General features: G+C 48.6%; 1 protein-coding gene across 3 annotated transcripts in view; it reads left to right on the top strand.

Moving 5' to 3' along the window:
- LOC120619684 (actin-histidine N-methyltransferase) overlaps window positions 1-22,440 on the top strand; it is a 56,814-nt gene that overhangs the window by 15,081 nt on the left and 19,293 nt on the right. For all 3 annotated transcript variants that reach the window (XM_039884196.1, XM_039884195.1, XM_039884193.1), the window contains exons 5-6: window positions 610-682; window positions 985-1,241. In XM_039884196.1, coding sequence (XP_039740130.1) covers window positions 610-682; window positions 985-1,241 — 330 coding nt within the window. The remainder of the gene's footprint in view (window positions 1-609; window positions 683-984; window positions 1,242-22,440) is intronic.

Raw genomic sequence — 22,440 nt, 5'->3', positions numbered from 1 at the left:
AGTACTGTAAGCAGTATAAATACACGTATAGAACATACTGAGAAAATCATCTCATGTTGCCAGAATGTGAGATAATAAATACTTTCGGGAAAAAATTAGTAAACCATAATCTATCTTATGGGCTTGCGCTTTTCTAGTAACTTGTTTTTAAAGACAAGCGTGTGAGGAGGGAATGTCACTCTATCTTCAAACAGTAGTGGGAGCAGTTCACGTGGACAGTAGGGTTTTTGTTGAAGGTGGAAATTTTGTTTTGTGTTCAGAACTTAAAAATATCAGTATACCAGAGCTTAAAATCATCACCTTTGTGCTTTACCCCAAGTTGTTATATTTGCTTCAAATTAAAGTTCAAAGTCCCTTTTCTGATTTGTCTCCTCAGTATATATTTTATAGTTTTTCTACTGGAAACAGGATTTCAGCCAGCTTCCACTCATTTATCCACACCGTAAATGCTCACGTTTAGAGCACATCTGGTAATTAGAGATGAGGTGCTGATCTGCGGCCTCCAGTTGTGTTCCTCGCGAGGGGGGACTTCTGGCCATAGACACGGTTGGAATGAAGAATGTAATGAGTTTTGATGATTCTACTGTTTTCTTGTATTTTTCCTCCTAGGCAGAAGAGTTATTTTTATGGGTTCCACGGAAATTACTGATGACTGTTGAATCTGCTAAAAATTCAGTTTTGGGTGAGAATAACTTCTGACTGTTCAAAGCAAAGCGAAAATGGTGGAAATACATAAAATTTCATTTTGTGGCACTGAGGACCATATTTGGTTCTTTCTCAGCTAGCGAAATATCCCCCTAAATCCACATTCAGTGTTTTCCATGCTTGCAACCCGACCTAGTAGAAAACTGTCAAAAACAAAGACGCACGTTATTTTCAGTGTTACAAGAATTTTTAATAATTTCCATAACTTTAATATGTGTATTTCGAGTACACGTTAAAGAGGTTTGTGGAACTTACGCTGTTAACTTCTGGGTTCCTCAGGGCCCTTGTATTCTCAAGACCGAATTCTTCAGGCCATGGGAAATATCACGCTGGCCTTTCATCTGCTGTGTGAGCGTGCCGACCCGAACTCTTTCTGGCAGCCCTACATTCAGACGCTCCCCAGCGAGTATGACACTCCCCTCTACTTTGAGGAAGACGAAGTACGGTACCTGCAGTCCACACAGGCCATCCACGACGTGTTCAGCCAGTATAAGAACACCGCCCGGCAGTACGCCTACTTCTACAAAGTCATCCAGGTGAGTGACTGGTCTCTCTACCTGTGTAATGGGGCGGGGAAGGAAGGGAAATGGATCGTGCAACTGTTTCACTTGACTTCGTAGCAAGAATGCGTAAACATTTTGCTTTTTACGTTAAAATGTATTTTAGTCCATTGTTTCCATTTTTACAGACATGTCACTGAAATCTGGTTTGAATCTGTCGGACTTCGTCAGGGGCCAGTGTTGATACGAGCAGCACTTGTTCCTAAGTTCTAAATCCACATTCAGCTGCTAAGTTTTTTCGGAAAACAAGATTACAGTGAAAATTTAAAAGCTAGAAAATGTATCTGATACCAAAAAGTGCTCCATGGATAAATTTTCCAGGAAAATGAAGGTCCATATGTGGTTCTTTATGTATTTTAGTAGTAAAATGTTGACAATTCACTCATTATAATACTCATTTCTTTATGTTTTTCAAAGAATACGGTGCATTATATGGCTTTTAACTAGTTCTAAGTGAAAGTGTCATGTAAAAACCTCTAGAAGGTTGTGAGCGAGGCCTCAGGCCCACGCTGATCGATAGGAGGACATCTTCCTCTGAGAATGAGAAGGAATTGGCCGGGCGGTGTGGTGACAGTGGGCTCTGGGGCTGGCCTGCTGGGGTTCGATTCCCCGCAGCCATGCTTGGAGCTGCGTCATCCTGGCCTCTGTGCTTCCGTTCCCGTATCTGTAAAATGGGATGATACAGTACCTGACCCCAGGGTATGTGAGGCCCTCGCTACAGTAGGGCTTGTTAGAAAAAATGCTCCATTTATGTTGCCATTTTGTGTTTCGGTCCTTTGGGCCACCACGTTATTGGATTGCTTTGTTTTTTATTGTTTTAAGTTGCTTCTCCTCCTGTCCCCACGGTACTTCATGTTAACATATCTTAACCTTTTCTACCAAGATTAAATTCCTCGTGGCCGAGGATAACGAAAAATATTCCTGCAAGACCAGGGACCCAAGCTCGGAATGGCTTCAAAGTCTCATTTTTTTTGTTGCTGTCGTTGGTTTTTGGTCTCGTGTTTTTAAATCTTAAAAATTCATGCAAATGTTTGTTTGCTCCAGTCTTAAAATCAGGTTAAATCATTTCCAGGCCCCTGGTGGTCCTCATGGTGGGGCAGGGGCTTGGGCTTTATGGTCTTTAACGTTTTTTACATTGTGTTTACATTGTATTCTTCTTGAGCTGTTCAGTATACAGTGTGTCCTTTAGATGTTCAATAGATGATAGTATGTAACCAGAAGCCTCAAACCCAATAATTTTGAAAGCATCCAGCAGATCCTCGAATTTTGTTTAATGCTTCACTGTAATGGTGATGAGATGCTATAGGAACTTACTCTAGTTTATATCAATTAGCCTGTGGTAAAATTGGTTTCGTTATACCTCGCTTCCCTTAAAGTCAGGCGGAACCCATCGGGGACAGTAAGTGAGGACTTCCTGGGCTTCATGTTAAGATATAGCACCTGCTGGTGAAACTCCATACTGCAGCCTAATGGTTGAGGAATGTCAGCCCCAAAACTCTAGATGCTAAATTTAGAAACGTGGCTCAGACAGATGCTGAGAAAGGCTTGCGTGGATTGACAGCCCTAAGTGGTGGTAAAATGTCTGTCAGTTTGTGAAAAAGAAACCAGGGAAGAAGAGAGGATTAATGGTTGAAGGCAGTTTAATGGCATTTAAAACTGTTTCAGAATTTTAAACCTATAAAAATAGAGTTCGGCTCCAAGCTGGGCATTTTGCATGGAAACATGTGGCTAGTTTTATATTAGAAATCAGTGGAAAGTAGGATTTGGCTTAAACCCAACTTTGAAGTAGTGTAATTGTGTGAGAGTGAAGCGCATTATATCAGATTTGACTTAATAAAGATGAATGATAGTCCAAATATTTCTCATCCGTGTCTATGAAAAAGAATTCAACAGATCCTGTGAATAAACTGTTTGTTTCATTGATAAGCCCATCTGATGCACCAGGCACTGCAGTGTGGGGCACCTGCCTGTCCTAAGGTCAAGAGCTCTCTTAGGGACATGCACATGTTCCCGTGTTGTTGAACTTGAATATGATGCTCTTTTAGGTAAATGCAAATGTACAGAGTTTAACAGAATAGAGGCGTGTGTATGAATTTACTATTTATCCATCGCTCTCATAATTTAAGTGATTTGTGCCCCTTTATGTCTCTTTTGGGTTCATCAGACAATTTGAGAGGCGCAGGGGAATGTAGGTAGACGGAGAAACTCATTTGTGCCTTAACTGTCCTGAATTTATTGTAGCAGGCTTCCACGTCGTCTGCCTTACGCTTCAGGCCGGAGTCAAGTTGGCAGTCTTCCTTGAACAGGCAACTTCTCCTGCCTAGCCAGGGCCGTTGTGGCAGATGAGGAGAGCAGCTACACTCAAAACGTGCTGAAAACAGGGCCGCCAAGAGAGAGAGGAAGATGTCACCTTTGGTTCTTAGCATGTGGCAATTGTGGCTGAATACAAAGAGTCGCTTCTCCCATTTTTCATGTTCTCCTGTGACAGAGCCACACAAGGGTAGCCCCGAGATATGATTTGCCAGAGATCAGATTTAGCCTACATTTTCCTAACACATCTACGTAGAAGTCTGATCATACATAAAGCCTTCAGGAACGAGCATCACATTAGAGTAAAAACCTCTGGGCATCAGCGTACTTTAAAGATCTCAACACCGTTAAACTCTCAGGCACTATACGTCAGCGTCCAAGGCCGTTTGTAGCCGTGTGTATAGACGCATGTGCTCGAGCTGCGCTGTCAGGGTGCATTTTGTGACATCCCCTCCTCTGGTGACAGAGGCTGTATTCTGGTGCTTCTCAGTGTGCGCACAGCTTGCATTCCACGTTGTCCCTCGCAGGTGGCGTGGGGCTCTCTGTGTCAATGTGGGCCCTTCCCTTCCGCCTGGCGGCCTGTGTGAGGTCCTTCTCAGGTAGACCAGCTGCCACCTCCTCCTGGCCTTGGATTTGCTGTCTTCTCTTTGTTTTTAACCCATCGTATCCTCTTGATCATTTATTAATTCAGCAAGTGCGAGGTACCACACTTGGGGACAGAGATGAGGGCCTCTGGGGATGCAGAGATTTTTTTTTTTAAAGCTTTTTATTTGAAATAATTTTTTAGACTTAAAAACAAATTGCAAATATGGCACCAAGTTGAAAGCGTGGCCATGACACTGCTCCCTAGATACCATTCTCCTGACCTCATTCCCACTTAAATTTTTCCCTGAAGGCAAATGTGTTCCACATGTGACATTTTTGTTCTCAACCAGCTTCATGGCTGTGTCACATCTACTGACTGAGGGGTGAGGGGTATGAGTGGCTGCAGAAGCGAAGAAGGAAGGGACGGACAGAGGCTGGAGTGGGCTGGAGGCGTTGGGACCCAGCAGTGAGCTGAGATTTATCCCTCGGCTGCGATAGCAGGAACTGAGCAGAGGGTGCGGGGTGAAGGGGAGCAAGGAGGGTTTCTGTTCTTAAGACGTCCATCTGAATTGGCTGGAGGCCTTTTTCCATGGCGCACGTCCCGTCCCGCGCCACATCCCTGCGAGGCTGACAGGGAAGATTAAGGCAGGTGGGAGTGGCTCCCGAGCACATCGCAGGGACCCCAGAGCCTCAGCTGATACCCCTGTCACCTGCCCACCTTGTCAGAGCCACCCTCCCTGGCACTGCCCTAACCCTTACAGCCACCGCTGTGAGGCGGCGTTAGCTCTCTCTTTGCAAATAGGAATCCGAGCTGTGCAGCAGGCTGCCTGAGGCTCAGGGCGTCCACGCTTCGGCTGGGTTGGGCCAGGTCAGCCAGACCCCGGCCTGTTCTAGCCACTGGCTGGCCGGGCCACAGTCTGTCTCTAAGGCTGTTTTGTTCTTAGTTTGGGGATGAAGACGTCTGGTTTTAAGGGTAGAGCAGTCTCGTTTAGATCTGTCTTGGGCTGTTACTTTAAGAAAGCTGGCATGACTTACTGACTGTGAAGCCTGTGCTCGTGGGTCTGAACCCGCCTGCTGCCGGAGGGTTCAGCTCCCTGAAGCAAAGCCCTCGTGTCCGGCCTGTCTCCGCTGCACAGGGGGGATGCTCGCTCTTCAAGGAAGCCACAGGCCTGTGGTTTCCCCGCTGTCTGTGACGAAGCAGGTGGCTCTTTTTTTATTATGATCCTTACTGATTCAGCTTTTACTGATACAACAAATGAGAAAACACCAGAACTCGAGAAAATCAGGCCAGGCTTGCATATTCTCTGGAGCGTGTCCAGTTCCTTTGTCATTTTCGTTAGAGCCTCTGGCTGTCTTGCTGAAACTCCCTGCCCTGTGTCCTTGCCTGTTCTCGATAGCTGACCTTGACCATTATTAATTTGCGTTAAATGTGTGAATGTTGTCCTTATGTAACGTTTCTGATTTTGTAAATTACTCATCCTAAACGTGCATCTACTTTTCATAAACATAGGCTGCGGATGGGTCGTTTGAAAACCTGATGCATGTTTGTAACTGTTCGTGTGTTTTGTACACTGTTACAGCAACTCAGACAGATACAGACCTCACCTCTGGGGACTCTTGTGTTCTTTGTTTCTTTCTTCCCGCTTTTGTTCCAACAGCCTTCGGGGGACTCAGGAAATGAAATGCTTTTTCTTCGTATTCGTGGTCCTAGTTAGGGAAGTCACGTCTGATGTCAGTGGCACATATTCCTGTTTTGGGGACTGAGGGAGGACACCTGTGGAGGACATTTGGCAGTGTGTTCGTACAAGGGGGCAGGCCCAGCAGCCCCAGGCTGTGTCGTCTAAAAGTTCTTCAGGTGCAGATTCCGAGATCTCTAGTTTGCCGTGTTTGCGAGTGACACTTCTGTCTCCTATCCTTGTCCGCCTGCTGACGCTTCTCCCCGGCAGCCTCCTGTTGAACTGTAGCTTTCCTGCCCTTCCTCATCTTGTTACCTGACTTGGGGTCTCTCTAGGAAAACTTCCAACTTTCCTAACCAGAGCTGGGTGAGATGTCCGACAAAGCCACGCACGTGGATCATTACACGTCACCAGGTGTGTGTGCGTTAGTAGAAGCACCCACGTGGGATGGCAGACAGACCTCAAGTGGAGGGTCCTACGTATGCATCCCTAGTGGCAGACTCTGGAAGGGAAGAATTAGTTAGGGCCATGACTGCTATTGGCCGAGCACTGTGAGAAGGTTCCCTCCTCTTATTCTTACGATGAGGAGGCGTCGGTCTCCTCAGGGTCTGAGACGGACTTCACCAAATTAGAGTCAGAAGAGACCTCCGCGAGCAGAGCGGGCCCGGCTATTGTAGCTGAGTCTGTGTGGGAGAAGTGGGCGCAGAGGTCGCAGGCGGGGCGGACTCCTGGGATGGCGTGTGTTGCGTGGATGCCCCTGCATGCCAGCGGTGGCCGCGGTGTGAGGTGTGATTACTATGAAAGACAGACCCACGAACGTCCCACAGCCAGGCAGTAGCCAGGCTGGGCCCCAAACTCCCATCAGACTCGGAGTCCACGCTCTCAGCATGCCACACTCCTCCTTGCCACCTCAGAGCCACACAGCTCGTGCCAGCGTCACTTGAATGCCACCACTCAGGTCATCTGCTCAGCGGCTCTTACAGAACCTGCAAGGGGTCAGCAGCAGACTTCCGTTCTCCGTGGTCCTTTGTTTAACTCTCTTATTGTAGCATGGGGACGTTTGCCTGTTTCTTGTGTTCGGACAGCTTTCTAACTTTCCATGATTTGTAGCAGACTACTGGCGATGAATCCACGATCACACGTGTAAGTCCTTTCAGGATTCAAGGTCAGATTTTTTTTTTTTTGGGTCTGAGAGATTTGGATTTGTTTAAGATGGCTGAGAGCTTTCCTGCTGTCATTTCTCTTGTTTTGGAATCCATTTTCCTTCCAGCATGACTCTGACACCTCTCTCCCCTCTCTCCCCGCTCCAATCTAGCTCCAGGTGCAGAGCACTGAGATCTTTTATAACGAGCATCCACTGGCTTCGCGTCACACCGAGGGTACACTCAGAGGCGGGGCTGCTGAGGTGGCCTCCACTCCGCTTCCGCTATGTCACGGGGCGCCCCCTCCTCCCTGCTCAGCGCAGTCCGCACCCTCTGGCCTCGATCAGCTAGCTCCCCAGTCCTGCCCAGGCCCCTCTGGCGTCAGGACTTTGGCGTCCGCGCCCTTTCTCCTGGGGCTTCCCCTGGTCTGTAAATGCCCGTCTCCTTCTCGGTCTTCTGGTTTCGGCTCAAACATCACTTTCTGAGAGAAGCTTTTCCTCACCATAAAGCAGAGCCCCCTTACCAAGCCGGTTAGTGTATTAGGGTTCTCCATAGAAACAACCAACAGATCGTGTGTGCGTGTGTGTATGTATGAAGATTTTTTTTTTTTTTTTAAAGGAATTGGCTTGTGGTTATGGAAACTGGCAAGTCCACAATTTACAGACAGACCAGCGGGGCGGAGACCAGGAAGGGGCCGATGCTGCAGTTTGAGGCTGAAGGCAGCCTGCTGCAGAATTCTCTCTTGCTCCGGGGAGGTCAGCCTTTGTGCTCGTCAGGCCTTCACCTGATTGGACGAGGCCCACCCCCTTTGGGAGGGCAGTCTGCTTTACTCACAGTCCCCCAATGCAAATGTTAATCTCATCTAAAAACAGCCTCGCAGAAACATCCAGAATCACGTTTGACCAAATATATAGGTGCCCTGGCCCAGCCAGGTTGGTACATAAAGTTAATCACTGCAGTTTGGCATGCTGCTGCTTTTACAGCACTTGTCACTGCCTGTAGTTGTTTTTGTATTTATTTGTCATCTGTCTCCTCCTCTGGAGTGTGATCTTCACAAGCAGAGACCTTTCCTGGGCACCACTGTGGCACCACTGCCAGCACAGTGCCCGTCGCACAGAAGGCTCAGGCAGAACTTGCTGAGCGGGGGTACCAGTTGCTTCCAGGTCTCCACGTGTAAGTCACACATGGCCAGTGCCCCTGTGGGGCTGCAGGGCTGCGTCCTCACAGACAGCTTTTTCCAGTTTGCACAATGACACTTTGTCTTTACTGGGACAAATGCTAGACCTGATGGGACATAAATGAGGACTGTCCTGAGTTAACAGAACATACCCCCGCTCTGCTTAAGGCTTCCGTGGCCCTGGACAGTCAGTCCTGTTCTCTCTTCCTCTGTCTTCTAAGAGACGAAGTTTGCAGCGAGGAAGGAATTTATCAGGTTCTCTGCCTTCAGGAGGTTTAACCCAGCAGCTCTCCAGATAACTGGCTTATATTCTCTTGGGCTACTATATTTTTCTCTTAAAAAAAATACCTTCCGTGTTCTGCAGAAGATCGGGCGATGTGTAGTACACTTCCCCAGCACTGCCAGCTTCCGTTTTCCGTTCTTCCTCACCCGACGTTCACTGCCACGCCTTGCACACTGACTCCGAGGGTCCTCCACAGGTACACCTGCCATCTTTCATCACCTCACCAGGTATCCTTGTAGATGATGCACACGCTCCACCGCCGCGCCGCCTGCCCGTCCGCTCCAGCCAGGGCTTCCTGATTGTGGCAGGCTGCACTTTTATACTTTATGTCACTTTATGTCACTCTGGTGACTCGCCCCTCTGCCTGTGGTTGGGCAGACATCTGAGTATGCATTCCTCCCACCCCTGTCCCCGACTGTCCTCGAAACCGCTGGCTCTCTCCATCTCTCATGTGACTGCAGCAGAGTGCCGTACGATTACAGCAGTTTAGACCCGAATTATGGTTTTGGAGAGCAGTCCGGGTCCACCTGTGTTCTTCGGTCCTCGAGCTTTGTCACGTGTTACGATTCAGGTAATTTTGTCCTTTCACAAGTCAACTTTATTCTTTCAGCTCTGAAGAAGAAATTAGTTCAGAAATCAGTAGTTGAAAACGTGTCTCATCGTAAAAAAAATAGTGACAGCATTCTCTTTCTTATTAAGTTAAGTAACTACCTATTTGAAATATTTTCTGATGATAATGGAGTTGTACCGAATGCTTGCTTCTCTTTCCGTTCAGCGGTTGGTGCTATAAAGAGGTAGAAAAGTAATATGAGTTCCTCGCCTTCCAGACGTTTATAGTAGGGATGGCAGGAAAACAATTGGCAGGAAACATCGACGAGCAAAAACGGTAAACCGAGGCAGTGCCTGAGCTCTGTGTCGCCGGGGGCATCAGGTGGTGCCTGAGTTGGGGCTTGAAAGGCAGACTTGCTGGTTGAGGGGATGCCGTCAGTGAAGGTCTCTGGAGTTGGGGTGAATAGGGCAGATGCAGAGGTGCAGGAGAGGACAGCTGAGCCGAGCAGAGACAGAGCCCTTGGAACTGAAGGACGTCACTGCAGGTTTGTGGGGGCCAGCTCCCCGAGTCTGACACAAGCATCTCCCTGGGATGCCTGTGGCTTCTGTGGCTCAGGCCATTGTGGGATGAAACAGCTGGGGCTTTAGCAGTTCTTGTTTATGTGACACCTGCTCAAGTGGCTCAAAATCCCTGAGCCTCATTTTCCACAATTGCAAACTGCCCTGTCGCACTTGCAGACTTGTGAATGTAGCAGACATGTCAGTGGATATAAATGTGGTTTTAAAACGTAAAGCATGCCATTAACGTGATTAACCAGAAGGTGGGTCTGCACACCCTTCACCAATGCCCTAAGGGAAAGGTTCTTTGCTGGTGGAAAGGCAGGAGGGCGAAGTGCAAAGGCCTGGTTCCAGGGCCTGGCCCGGAGGGTGCAGTGCCAGACGGAGGGAGGGAAGGAAGGGTGGGGGAGGGGGAGAGGGAGGGGAGGAGGAGGCCAGAAATGTGGTAGGCGCCAGGCCTGGGGGCCTTCGGCAGGCCCTGGAATTTCTGTCCTGCTTGTGACCAGGAGCCTGGGGAGCCACACCATCAGATTGGCCTGGCTTTGCTTGCTTGTTTAAAGATAACCTTGCAATAGGGAGGCCAGAAGACCAGATGGCCTGAGGGATTAGAGAAGTATTTTAAGGTAGAGTTTGTCACAGTATCTAGTGACAAACTGCATGTGAAGAGTTTGGGAGATAGTTAAGGATGATCTTGAGGTTTCTGGAATAAATCAGTTTTAAGTTATCTTTTTCTCCTTGCTCCTAAACTGACTTTACCAATCTTTCTCTATTTTTAACCCTTATGGTTTAGAAAGGAAATTTTCAATCCTAAATTTCTAGCTTATTCTAGCTTATTCTCACCTAAGATGTACAAAAAGTAATCTTGTATCCGAGTTTTCAGTCCAGCCAGGTTTATTTTGTACTTTGGAATATATATTTCAAGCAGAAATCTTTCGTATGCAAAAGTCAAGCCTGGAGCAAATTTTTATTGTGAGATTATAAGCTCGTGAGAGTGAAGGTTGTAATGGAAGTGCTCACCCAGCCTTAACCGTAGTGACACACACAATAGCGTGTCTGAACGAAAAACTGTCAGACGAGCAGCTTTCAATTTAAATATATCAGTGATTTCAAGACCGACTCTAATGAGTTTTAAAATCTTTGTGTCAGCCTCACGTTTTCTTTTAAATGCTGTGAAGTCATTTAAAATTAATAAGCCAGTTTTTATTTGGCAGCGTTTACATCAGAAATGCTGCCGTCGGCTTTGAAGTCCTCGCTTTCATGTGTTCTTCTCATTAGTCTAAAATGAATTAGTGGCCGTGGTTTCTAGAACCAGAAGGGCACTAGCTTCCCGTTGGGCAAGTAGGCTAACCTGAAGGGTGACCTAGATAGAGCTGCCGTGTCTAAGTGCTGACACCTCGTCACCTGGATGTGTGATGTAGTGACAGAGCATGTCAGTGAATGAAGATGTAGGTGTGACATGGAGTCTCCTTGAGTTAGGTGTTGGACCAGAGGATACTGGGGACTTAGGAATAGCGTTCCACTCCCGTGGGGAGAGTGAGGCTCCGTCACACACACACACACACAGCCCCACATCCACACCTGCACCGTGCGTCCCTCAGGAGTCTCCCGGCGTCTGGGTCTCTGTCTCTGGCCCGCCGATACGTGAGCAGCATCAGGTGCCGGCGCCGACAGTGCGGGACCTGTTCTCCAGTCTCCAGTCTGGTGGAAAGCCGAGTCCAGTGCAGCGGCAGCTGGGGGACCAGCCTGGGGGCAGGGGAACAGCAGAGGAGGAGGGGTCCGGAGAGGCGTCCCAGAGGCGCGGGTGGCACCCGACCTTGAAGGAGGCCGAGAACATGCCGGGGAGAGGGCAGAGGGCACGGCGCGGCTGCTCATTGTGGCTGGAGCGTGCTGTGCGTGGTGACAAGCGGTGGTGAGGGCGCAGAGAGAGACAGGCTGGAAGCGGGGACAGGACCGGCGCGCTTAGCCAGGGCCTGCGTAAATCACAGCCCCGCTGCCTGGCGGTCCGGGTGGTGGTCCCATTTGATGGGTGAGGAGGTCGAGGCCTGCGTCCTGGCCTGTTCCAGGGCCCAGGTTCATCCCGCGTTATCGGTACGCCGGAACTGAATTCGTGTCTGACTCCGAAGTATCACGTTGTAGCCGTGGCGGCTGCTCGCTCCCTCCGGAAACGCTTACTGAGTGCCCGCTGCTCAGGAAACGGGCTTGTGTTTCAACACAAGCTGCTGAAGTGTGTTAAGCCACGGGCAGGGTTCTCGGGAGACCTGCTGGATCAGAAGCCCCGCGAGGCGAGTGCCAGTGTGGAGCAGGGACTCCGGTTGGTCCCTGGACGTGTGGCGCGACTCCCGTGTGGGGCCGGGGGCAGGTTGTGACCCAGTTTGCGGTGTTACCGCTTTTCGACACGATTCTGGATTTCCGCCTGAGGCGTGGGTAGGCACTGCCTTCCTGGATGGCTGCTTTAGGGACGAACATGACAGTGGCCACATCAACTCTGCATGAAGAAAGAGCCGCTCCAAGCCAACCTCACCGACTTGTTTTTCATTTGAGGGGTTTAACCTCAGCAAGACCCTCATCCCGGAGCTGTGACGGGGAGCTGGGTGGCACCGGGCTGCCGCGGGGCCTCCGGTGGCCTCTGTGCGGGTTCTTAACTGCCCTGCCCCACACTTCTGTCATTGTGAGATGAAGACCTAAGGGGCAAGCGACCCGATTTTCGGGTGGTGACAGACGGAGGAGGAGGCTTCCTGGAGGCTAAGCCTCTTCCTCCAGGAGGCTCTCTGACGCTGGAATTGTCTGGGAGGCAGTGGGCAGAGAGGGAAGGCCGGTGGCTGGACAGCAGCCCCCAGAGTCCTCGTCCCTGGCAGTAGCTTGTTCTGTGACCATGGACAAATTACTCACGTTCTCTGAGCCTTACTGTCCACACTGATTTTAAAAAAGGGGGGACCCGCCCCATGTCTCTTGTAGGAGTGTGAGGCTGGGTGGGAAATGGAAGGAAAGATGTTTCTAGATGCAGAGCATTTTACAAGTGCACATATTTTAAAAAGCCACCTGCATTGCCTAAAGGGGCCCTGGAGAGGTGATTCTAGGATGAGGTGTGGCTGAGCGAGATTGCCAAAATTCGAGGTCAAATCTGCTAAGTAAAACTTTAGAAGCAGGAAAGATTCAAGTGACTTTTAAGAGTTTGCCACATAAAAAATACAGCTGTAGTTTATAGGCAATAAAGGTCAATAATAGCTTCTAAACATTGAACGTTATAAACTGCTTTTTGTAAGATTTACAGTGTCACGAGACATATATGGCAAGTAATAGAAAAAGGTAAAAGTGATATATATCTACTGATGAATTATAGTAGTAATGAATAGGCTTTTGACTGTCAGTCATTCTTTAAAAATGGGAAGTGTTAACAGAATAAATATATAATAGGAAAAAGAGGTAGGGGACATTTAGTCAACCCCTGTAGTAAAGGTGAACAGGAGTCGTCGACTCCTGTTGACTTTTAATTTTTTTAAATTGCGGTTCAACTTACCATGTATTGTACGCGCATGTTAAGTATAGATTCATTTTTACCTTAATCAACCACAATCGAGATCAAGCTATGGAATGTTGCCAGCACCCCGGGCAGCCCCTCAGCCTCCGTTCCCAGTCAGTACCCCCCCCACCCCCCTTTCGAGAGGTAACTGCCGTTCGGACTGTCACCACAGGTCACTTCTGCCTGTTGACGAGTGTCCAGTAGGTGGACTCGCAGTGCGGACTCGTCTGCCTCTCCGTTCTTTGGTCCCCGTGAGGTCTGTGAGGTTCACCCGTGTCGCTGGGCGCGGCAGCAGCTTACTCTCTCCTCGTTGCCGTGTCGTTTCCATCGTGAGCGTAAACCACAGTCTGCGCGTCTCTAGCTTTTGGCCATTACAAACAGAGCAGCTGCAGGTAAGCTTGTGGATGTCCTTGTGTGGACATACGTGTCCCTTTCTTGGTATTCTCTTGGGAGAAGAGTGCAGGAGGTCGGGCAGTCAGATACGTAGCTTCGATGGACACTGATGAACGTCTTCCCAGGTTGGCTGGACCGCTGGCGCCCTGCCACCGCACACGGACGTCCTGGCGTCCTGCCTCCTGAGCCAGCTCTCGGTCTCCGTGGCTTTCCTGTGGCACATGAGGGTCCTCGCAGTTCCGACTCCCGTTCTCTGAGGACCGATAGCTTCGAGCCTGTCTTCGTCTGCTTGTTAGCCATTTGGAGATCCATGTTGGAGACGTGTCCATCCCGGTCTTTTACTCGTTTAAAACAAAATCGTAATGTATTTAACTCAGTATGCCCGAAGATTGTCTTTTAAACACATAACCAACGTAAAATTATTGATATGCTTTACATTTTTTAATAGTCTTCAAAATTCAATGTGTAGTTTTGGGGGAGAGTATATTGTATTATTAAGTTTTTAATTGTGGTAAAATATATATAACATAAAATTTGCCATTTTGACCATTTTTACGTGCAGTTAATTCAGTGGCCTCAGTTATACGCATAAAGCTGTGCAGCTGTCACCACCGTCCAGCTCCTAAGCTTGTTCACGACACCGAACAGAAGCTGTAGATGTCAGTGACTCCCCGCTCCCCCCGTCCATGGCACGTTACAGTGAGGTGTTCCTTCTGGATGTGTGTCCTTTATAAGACACGTTTGTGACTGTCTCGTCCCAGTCTGGCTGGTCGCCTCACTTTCTTAATGGCACCATTTGTGGGATCAAAGTTCTTAATGTATTAAATGAGTTCATTTAAATGAAGTCTAATTTATCAGTTTTATTTTTTAAAGATGATGTTTTCTGTGTCCTTTTTAAGAACTCTTTGCCTAGCCCAGGTTCTCAGGCAAGAGCAGTTTGCCCCATGGGAGAGAGGCGTTCTGGCTGTCACAGCTGGGCCAGGGTGGCTCTAAACCTGCAGCGGCAGGACAGCCTCGCAGCAAAGAACGATCTGGCCCAAAACGTAGGTAGCGCTGAGGTCGGAAGCCTTCGGCCCGGCACAAGGTCGTGAAGATATGTTTGCACGTTTGCTTCCGGAAGCTTCATCGCTTTACCTTTTACATTTAGTCTACTTGCCGTCTGTCTTTAACCTTTGTACACGTGTTGAGAATACTTCGAGGTCTCGATTCTTCCACATCTGTGCCTCCAGCCTTCTTTTCTTCAAACAAAAGTCAGTACGTTGATTATCACGAACTTTGTATGGAACGTAGTAACGTACAGAACTAAAGTTTTGGTATTCGGTGGTTTAAAAGCAATATTTGAAGCGTGAAGTAAACGGCCTGGCATTTGCAGAAACCAAAGATTTTTCCCCCTTTAAAATCTGATGATTAAGGACTTAACTTAGAGATTTTTTGTTGTTGTCGTTTTTATAAACTTGTAAACCTGTAAACTTTCAGCTTATAACCACACTGGAAACTTCTGCGCAAAAGAGTCAGTTCATAAAATAAATTGACTATAGTGTGCTGCTGTTTTTATCAGACTGTTTTCTGGGTCTTTGCATATAAATGTTGTGGTCAGACAGAAGGGGATTTGTTTTTTCCATTGTAGTTCAGCTGTATTTCTGCTTGTCAGGTCTTCCATAAAACTTAAAGATACTAATCCTAGTAGAATAGGCTGTGGGTTTCAGGGTAGTTAGGAGGAGGAGGAAACAGTTTCAGGAGCGGTGTGCCCTTGAACTTCGTGGAAGCCGACCCTCGGGAAGATGGCAAGGGTGGAGAAGTTGCTGTGAGGGCTGTTCTCCGAGGGCTGTTCTCCGTGTTTAACGGTCCCGGTGAGTAGAGTCCTAGTAACCTGACGTTAAAATCTAATTTTATATAAGAGTTTATGGCTGAAGAATGGTCAGAAGGGGGAAGGTATCACCTTGTCCAGTATATGTCGTGGAATGGCAATGGCTCTGATGTCGAAACTGACCCTGGCAGGGCGATCGATTGATCTCGGGTTAGATGCTTAGATATGGCTTTAAAATCCTTAAAAATACCTGTTGCTATTTGGGGACACCTCTGATTCCCCCTTTTTCTGCCTTTGTGTAATACACTGGAAAGAGTGTGGAATCTAGATTTGGAATCAGGATACTTAGGTTTGAGTTACGGATCTGCCTCTACATAATGTAGGGCAGCGGTCCCCAACCTATGTGGCACCAGGGCCCGGTGCGCCTATGAGAATCTAATGCCTGATGACCTGAGGCAGAGCTGAGGCGGTGACACCAGCGCTAGGGAGCGGCTGCAAATATAGATGAAGCTTTGCTCGTTCGCCTGCCGCTCACCTCCTGCTGTGCGGGCCACTTCCTAACAGGCCACAGACCGGTACCGGTCTGGGCCTGGGGTTGGGGACCCCTGACCCAAGGGATGGCAGGTCACTTAGCCCCAGTTTCCCCTGGTAATGGAGATGCTGATCGCTGCCGTACGTTGGTACTGGGGAGGTTAAATGAGAAGTGTAAGAGGACTTCGTAAAGCATGAGTCCTCACATAAATGGAAAGCACCTGCTTCGTAGGCGCAGCCAGTTAAAGCCCCGGCCACTGTCTGTGAGTGTTTGCGTGGCGAGCACTTGACGTGGTTAGGAGTGGATTCGGAAGCCCAACACTTCCTGGCTGGGCGGCCTGGACCACGTTTCTTCGGGGGCAGATTTTCATCTGTAAAGTGAAGGTGAGGGGTACTCATGTTATAGGTTATGTGAGGTTTGGATTTGTTGACATCTGTAAAATGCCTGGGATGTTTTATGTGCCTGGCACATAGTAGGCCCTCAATAAATGTTAATTATTTTTATTGTTACCGTTAGAGTCGATTTGGATAGTTCTGAAATCCAGGACCTGCCTTAGTCGGACCCGTTTCTGCACAAACTGCCCAGAGCTGTGGAAACAAATGTGGTTAGTTCTTGAACTAGGAAGTTTAGGCCATCAGCACTGTGACGCTGAGTGGGGCCGACGTCGTGGACGGTCAGGGGTCTGCTGTGGAGGGAAGTGCTGCCCGCGCCAGGCGCACAGCATTTACCCACAGCTCTGCTGCGCGGACCGGAGAGTCTGGCCGTTCGTGAGTGAGCCACCCGCCTCCTGTCACCAGCTTCCTTTCACAGCCATTTTGAGCCCCTGGATTGCTGAGGACAAACGTTCTTCAGTTTTGTTGCCACAGCTCTTAGCCTGATGTTTGGCACGTAATAAACATCCGTTAGACAAATAAATTATTTGCAGGTTAGGTCCAGAGCTATATTAGAGTTCTGAGAAAATAAATAATATGGCCAGAGTTAGAGATCCTGAGAAAAACGTTGTGTGGCTGGAGTTTGTGGTCCTTGTCAGAGACTTTTCTGACTTTTTTTTTTAAGTGAAATTACTTTTTAAATAACAAACCATACATATGTATAACATAAAATATTAGAAAATACACAGCAGTATAAGGAGAAAAGTGGAAGTTTTATTTATTCAGCTGAGCGGGGTTTCAAGTGACTCAGAACCTTAAGTGGGCAGATCTGGGCAAAGGTGGGGCCAGAAGGCCTGGTGCGAGATTCGGCCTCTCCCAGACGGTGTCTGCCATGTTCACGTGTGTGCTTCTGGACGTGTGAGGCGGGGGGCGGCTAGGTCAGAACAGATCCGCACTGTCCTACCTGGTGACAGCTGGCATTAAACCCAGTGACTGGATGCAGCTCGAGCGAGCATGTCACCTGGGAAACTTGTTCAGAACGGTGTTTCCCAGGCCTCACTCAGGACCACGGGTCCAGACCGAAGGCCGGGGTACAGCACACCCCCAGAAGAGCGCCCTTGATGGCAGGACTTCAGGAGAGCAAAGTGCTCCTTTGGAGCCGGTCCAGGATATCTTACAATTTCCTTTATGCTTCATAGTTTTCATCTGTTTCAAAGAGCAGAAACAGGTGTACGGAGTTGAAGAGACCAAAATAAACCCGCAAGCGTATAAGGTAGGCCGTATGGAGGCCCTCAGATTGTCTGCTTTTCATAAGTGACTTTGGAACCTGAAGCGACTCAGATGGGTTTCTGAGCTGGATGTGGAGCTGGGCAGACGAGCAGTGGAGGCAGCTGCTCGCGTCTAACTAGCCGGCGTCTTTGTTCAGGGCGCGCAGCATATGTTTTGGGGAGCTGGGCAGCTCTGAAAGCTGTGTGTTTGGAACTGAAATAGAACATTAGGTCTCAGGTGACTGAGTGGACCCTGAGCTTAAATGAGGAGAGAAAGGACAAGGAATTGTATCACCACATTAATGACAGTCATAAACTCGACTAAATGCCCCTCATTCTAAGTGAAGTCTCCTGCCACTGCTTTGAAGAGAATCAGGGTGTCTTGTCCACCTTTAGTTTCCTTGGCTTCTCCCCGTCCCTGTCAAAACTCCTTCTTGCCCATCCTCTTCGCCTTCCCTTCCTTGTCCAGGGCGACCCTGTCACCCGTGCCCTTGCTAGCGGAATGCCCCGCGTGCTTTGGTTCTGTCACGCCCTCCCCCTCCCATGCATTCTTTTCCTGCCAATATGTTCACTTCCTCTCTCCTGACAGGCAGAAGGGCACTAACATTTGCTAAGTGCCTGGTTCCCAGATGGTGACACGGTGGCCGTGGCACAGAGGCACCCAGCTCTCAGGCAGACTTCAGCGGCCCCTCCCCCGTTCTCCAGGGCCCCCACTCTCCGTTTGGAGTCGTCCTTCGGTCCATCGCTTTTCCTAGAGAAGACCGCCTCCATCATTTCCCTTAACTTACCACATTTCCCTAACTAAATTCGAACCCTTTTTCCTGGAAGGACACTGACGCATCGGTGCCTCCAGTGCAGCAGAGGTAGGCACCGTCTTCGTTTTACGAGGGACAAGCCCGTGGGTGGGTGGAGGCTGCTCGCAGCCCTGCCCTGTGCACGGCGCCCCCTGCAGGCTCTGGGGGGCTGTACCCACCGGCCTCGCGCCTGTCCCGCACGCACGCCGCCCTGCACACGCGGTTCTGTTCAGCAGACCTCCGCCCTTCTGCTCTGCCATCCCTGGTGCTCTCCGTGTGCGACACTTTCTACCTTCCCGCCTGGAAAGAACCAGCTCACATGTAGAGACCCAGCTCATGTGCCCCCACCTCTGTGAGTCCTTAGATCTCTTGCCAGCACTGTCTGTGCCCTCTTCTCTGTAATTCCAGCGCAGGTCTTTTATTCTGGTGTGACACATCACGTTTTGCCCCTCTGGCCTCCCTGCGATGACCGCGTTAGCATCTCGTGCGTCGGGAGCGCATCTTAGGCGTTGGTGACCCAGCAGATGCTCAGTGGCACTCGGTGGCGCCCCGTGAGCCAGTGGGCGGAGCTCGCTGAGGATGAGGAAGCGTGCTCCAGCATCTCGGGGCTGAAACTACCCTTTATTATAATCTATGATAACTTCTCAAAGATGGATCAAAACCTTTTTTTTTAAAGTTCAACACCTGCTTCTTTTCCTATTTTTTGCAGGTATGTTTCATCCTGTAGTTCACAGGAGTATCACAGTAATTGCTATGTTTATTGCCGTATGTCCTGTTTTTTTTATGGACGTATATTTTAAGCGTAGGTAGGAGGCTGAAAGACGTGATTATTTTGGCCCTCCTTGTAACGGGTGCCTTATTCCCACTAGAAGTCAGTGGGCATTTTCCAGTCTAATTTCTGTGTCTGTCCAAAGGTACAATTTCTTTGTCAACATGTGTGCCCATTAGGTGACTGAGTAATTTGAAGTGCTTAGGTTAGCTTTCCTCTTCAAACCAAAAGGTTAATTTGTAAAATGACCACACTTGGAGAAGGTAGCGTGATAGGAGCGTGACTGGCAAAGTGTCCAGGACAGGCTCATCTGCCCTCCAAGCTCAGGAATCGTCCAGCCACATTTCAGAACCAAGTCAGAAAGGGTCTGTCACCACTACTTCTGACTGCGGGCCCCACCTGCTGTCTGGTGGACGTGAGTGTGGCGTTTGGGGGATGTTTGTGTGTGAGGGGGCGAGTAACGGTACCTGAAAATGAAAAGCATGGGCCAGCCTCTGCCCACCTGGACCAGCAAGGCCGTAAGTGGGCACGAGGAGGCTGGACCGACCCTGAACCTGAGCTTGCTGCCCTTCTGATCTCCAAGCTACTGCCCTTGTACTAATTCAGATGTGCTTCACCTTGGAGTTGCCCTTCCTTTTGTTTTTTTTCCTAAGTGAAGAGCTAATTTAAAAAAAATCTCCACGCTGGTCAGTGATCACTACAAGATGGGCAGTTCTCTCCCGTTTCCTCCAGACGGAACCTGCAGCCTGTGTTTACCAGCCCCTCGCGTTTGACAGATTCGGTGGGAGAGCCCGGCTCCCTCTGCCAGGCCTTCCTCCCTCTCCCGACCCCTAGGGCCACTCTCCTCCCAGCTGTGCCTGTGTGTCTAGTACCCAGCACCCACCAGACTGCCAGCTACACGGGGGCGGAAGCCAGTACTGTCTCGCTCCCTTGTTTTCCATTTCCTGGCACAGCATTTCGCTCGAGTGGGCACACCATAAATAATTGTTGAGTGAGTGAATGAACGAATGAATGAATGCGTGCCACAGAGCAACTCAAGAGCAGTTTAACATGGTATAATATCAAGTGCTAGCTGGTATTTTGCAGTCTGCGCGTGTGAGAAATTCAGAGGTCACTGGAGGTCACGGAAGGTTGAAGGAAGAAGGATCTTAACTGTCTTAGGGTTTGGCTAAGTGAATGACTGCGGGGAGCGGGGAGTGATTTCTAATGTGGAAAGTAATAGTAAATGTTAAACTGAAAAGTGAAAACTGGGGGAAAGTATTTTCTACATCAGGTTTTTTCAGGGCAAGATTAGTTCCAGATTTTGCAACTTTTTTCTAGAAATTAAAGGAATAGAAAAACCAATGGTCATTTTGCCGAGCACAGAGTCTTAGCTGACAGAACTAATGATCTAGGAAACCTGTGTTGGAAATGTCACTTTATTATGTGTGTCTGGAAGTGCAGATGGGGAAACAGATTTTTTCTTTTTGCAGTAGATTCATTTACTGTTTAGGAAGGTTCTCTTTTTCTACCACCTTCCCAGCCTGAGTAGTTGGAGACTAAACCTAAACTCCATTTGTCTCACGCCTCTTACAAAAGAGCTAACAGTTGTCCTTTACTAACAGACCCACGTCCCTTCACTGTGCCCTTTCCCAGCGTCTGCTCCCGGGAGTGTCGTCAGGGGTGACCAGGTGACTGTTGAACTCCAAGACGCATCAGACCTCAGCCTCAGCCTGGCCAGGGAGATGCATCGTCTGTCGTCTGACCGTCCCAGTCCCCTGCGCATCATTTCAGAGTCCCGTCAGCTCTGCGCCACCCCCGGCTCCCCCATCCTGCGTCCCCGAGAAAACGGAGAGCGTGGGACAGGAACTTCCGTTTTCTGTCCTCTATCGCAGAGTTTCTTGTGTCTTCACCTCCATCAGTTCTCTCGGTGAAGAGCCCCCCGCCCCCATGGCTAAGGCGAGCCGGCGACCATGGCGGGAGCTCCGTGACATTGCCGTGTGCTCCATCTCCTCGTTTCCCGTCATTCTCTGTCTGTCCTTCTGTCCTAGCTTCATCCCCTTGCTTTACAGGGTGTCCCTGTGCCTTCAGGATAATGTCCTGTCCATCCTATACCCTTTAACCACGGCTTTTATCAAGCATATGACACACTCAGCCCGGGCCGTCCCCGCTGCCCTGCCAGTGACGAGCCCTCTGGGCGTCCGGGGGCCGCCATCCCCCATCCCAGGGGCTGTTCCCTGTGCCCAGCCCCCTTGCCCTCCCTAACACTCAGGCTTACCCTCCACCCTTGGGCTCCTCCCTCCCCAGGCTTCTCTCACACTGCCCTTCCTGTCCCCGGAATGTAAGTGTCCCCCAGGTTGGAAGACTCTGTGTTAGGAGTTAGCCAGTTCTGAAGTCTTTTCTCATCTATGACTATAATCAAAAGTCATCTTATATCAAAAGATGAATTAAGTCAATATATTGGATTTCTTGCTTTCTATTCCAAGTGAACAATTTAATAATGATCTGTTTTATAGGTAGTGCTTAAAAGACATGCACTGATTAAACTGTTCTTCCATTGACAATTTATTTCCAGATATTGACTTCTCCAACAAAACGGTGTTCTTAGAATGCGAGATAGCATTTCCTCTGATAAAAACGAGAGTGAAATCCATTTCAAAATTATTGATCAGTAAAGCATTTAATTAAGGAAATACAAGGCAAAGCATAATTTTTATGGAAGAGAAAGTAGTCGGATTTGCCTTGCCTGCCTTATGCTGCTTGGCCGTCACTTGCTCGGTCTCATAGGATAGAAGCGGGTGACGCGCGGTATAGGCCCTCACAAGTCGCCCTCCCTTTTCTTCTCGATTTTATACCCTGTTCAGTTTCAAGGCAGACTCCAGCTTTAACAGAACTTTACAGAAGAATTTACCTTTCTGACTTCTTTTTTATTTTTCCTAAGAAATTTTAATGCCCCCTGGGAAGTAGACAATAAGTATTGATGACATCTTAGTGCCTGCTTTTATTTATTTCATTTTTTTAATTTTTATTTTTCTGGGGCTGCAATAGTGCTTGAAAAGAGCTCTGGTACCTATTTTAGATGATTAGTGAAATGAGAGAGGGGATTTTTTTTACCAGCTGAAGGTGAATGTATAATAATTTTGTTTAATGAAAAAGAAAGCTCTCAGCTACTCTACCCAAAGGCATGGACATTTTAAATTACATTTGGTTAGTCAAGTGACTGTCTGTAATAATGTTCTGTTTTGACTCTAATAAGCATAATCGTATAATTTAGTACGTTGAAGTTTTAATGGAGGTGTTTTTACCAGTAAAGTTAAAATACGTATTTATTAAAACTCAGGATAATACATTTGAAAGTTCCCTTTCTAGGAGATGCAGAAAAAGGGAATCTAGACTTTCCTGAGCCATCACTCTTTATTGGTGACTTCGTGTTCCAACCGGAGAGGTCGTACCTTTTGGTCA

The sequence above is a fragment of the Pteropus medius genome, unplaced genomic scaffold (assembly GCF_902729225.1).
Source record: "Pteropus medius unplaced genomic scaffold, Ma_sr-lr_union100, whole genome shotgun sequence".
NCBI lineage: Eukaryota > Metazoa > Chordata > Mammalia > Chiroptera > Pteropodidae > Pteropus > Pteropus medius.
This window is presented reverse-complemented; position numbering and strand designations above follow the sequence as displayed.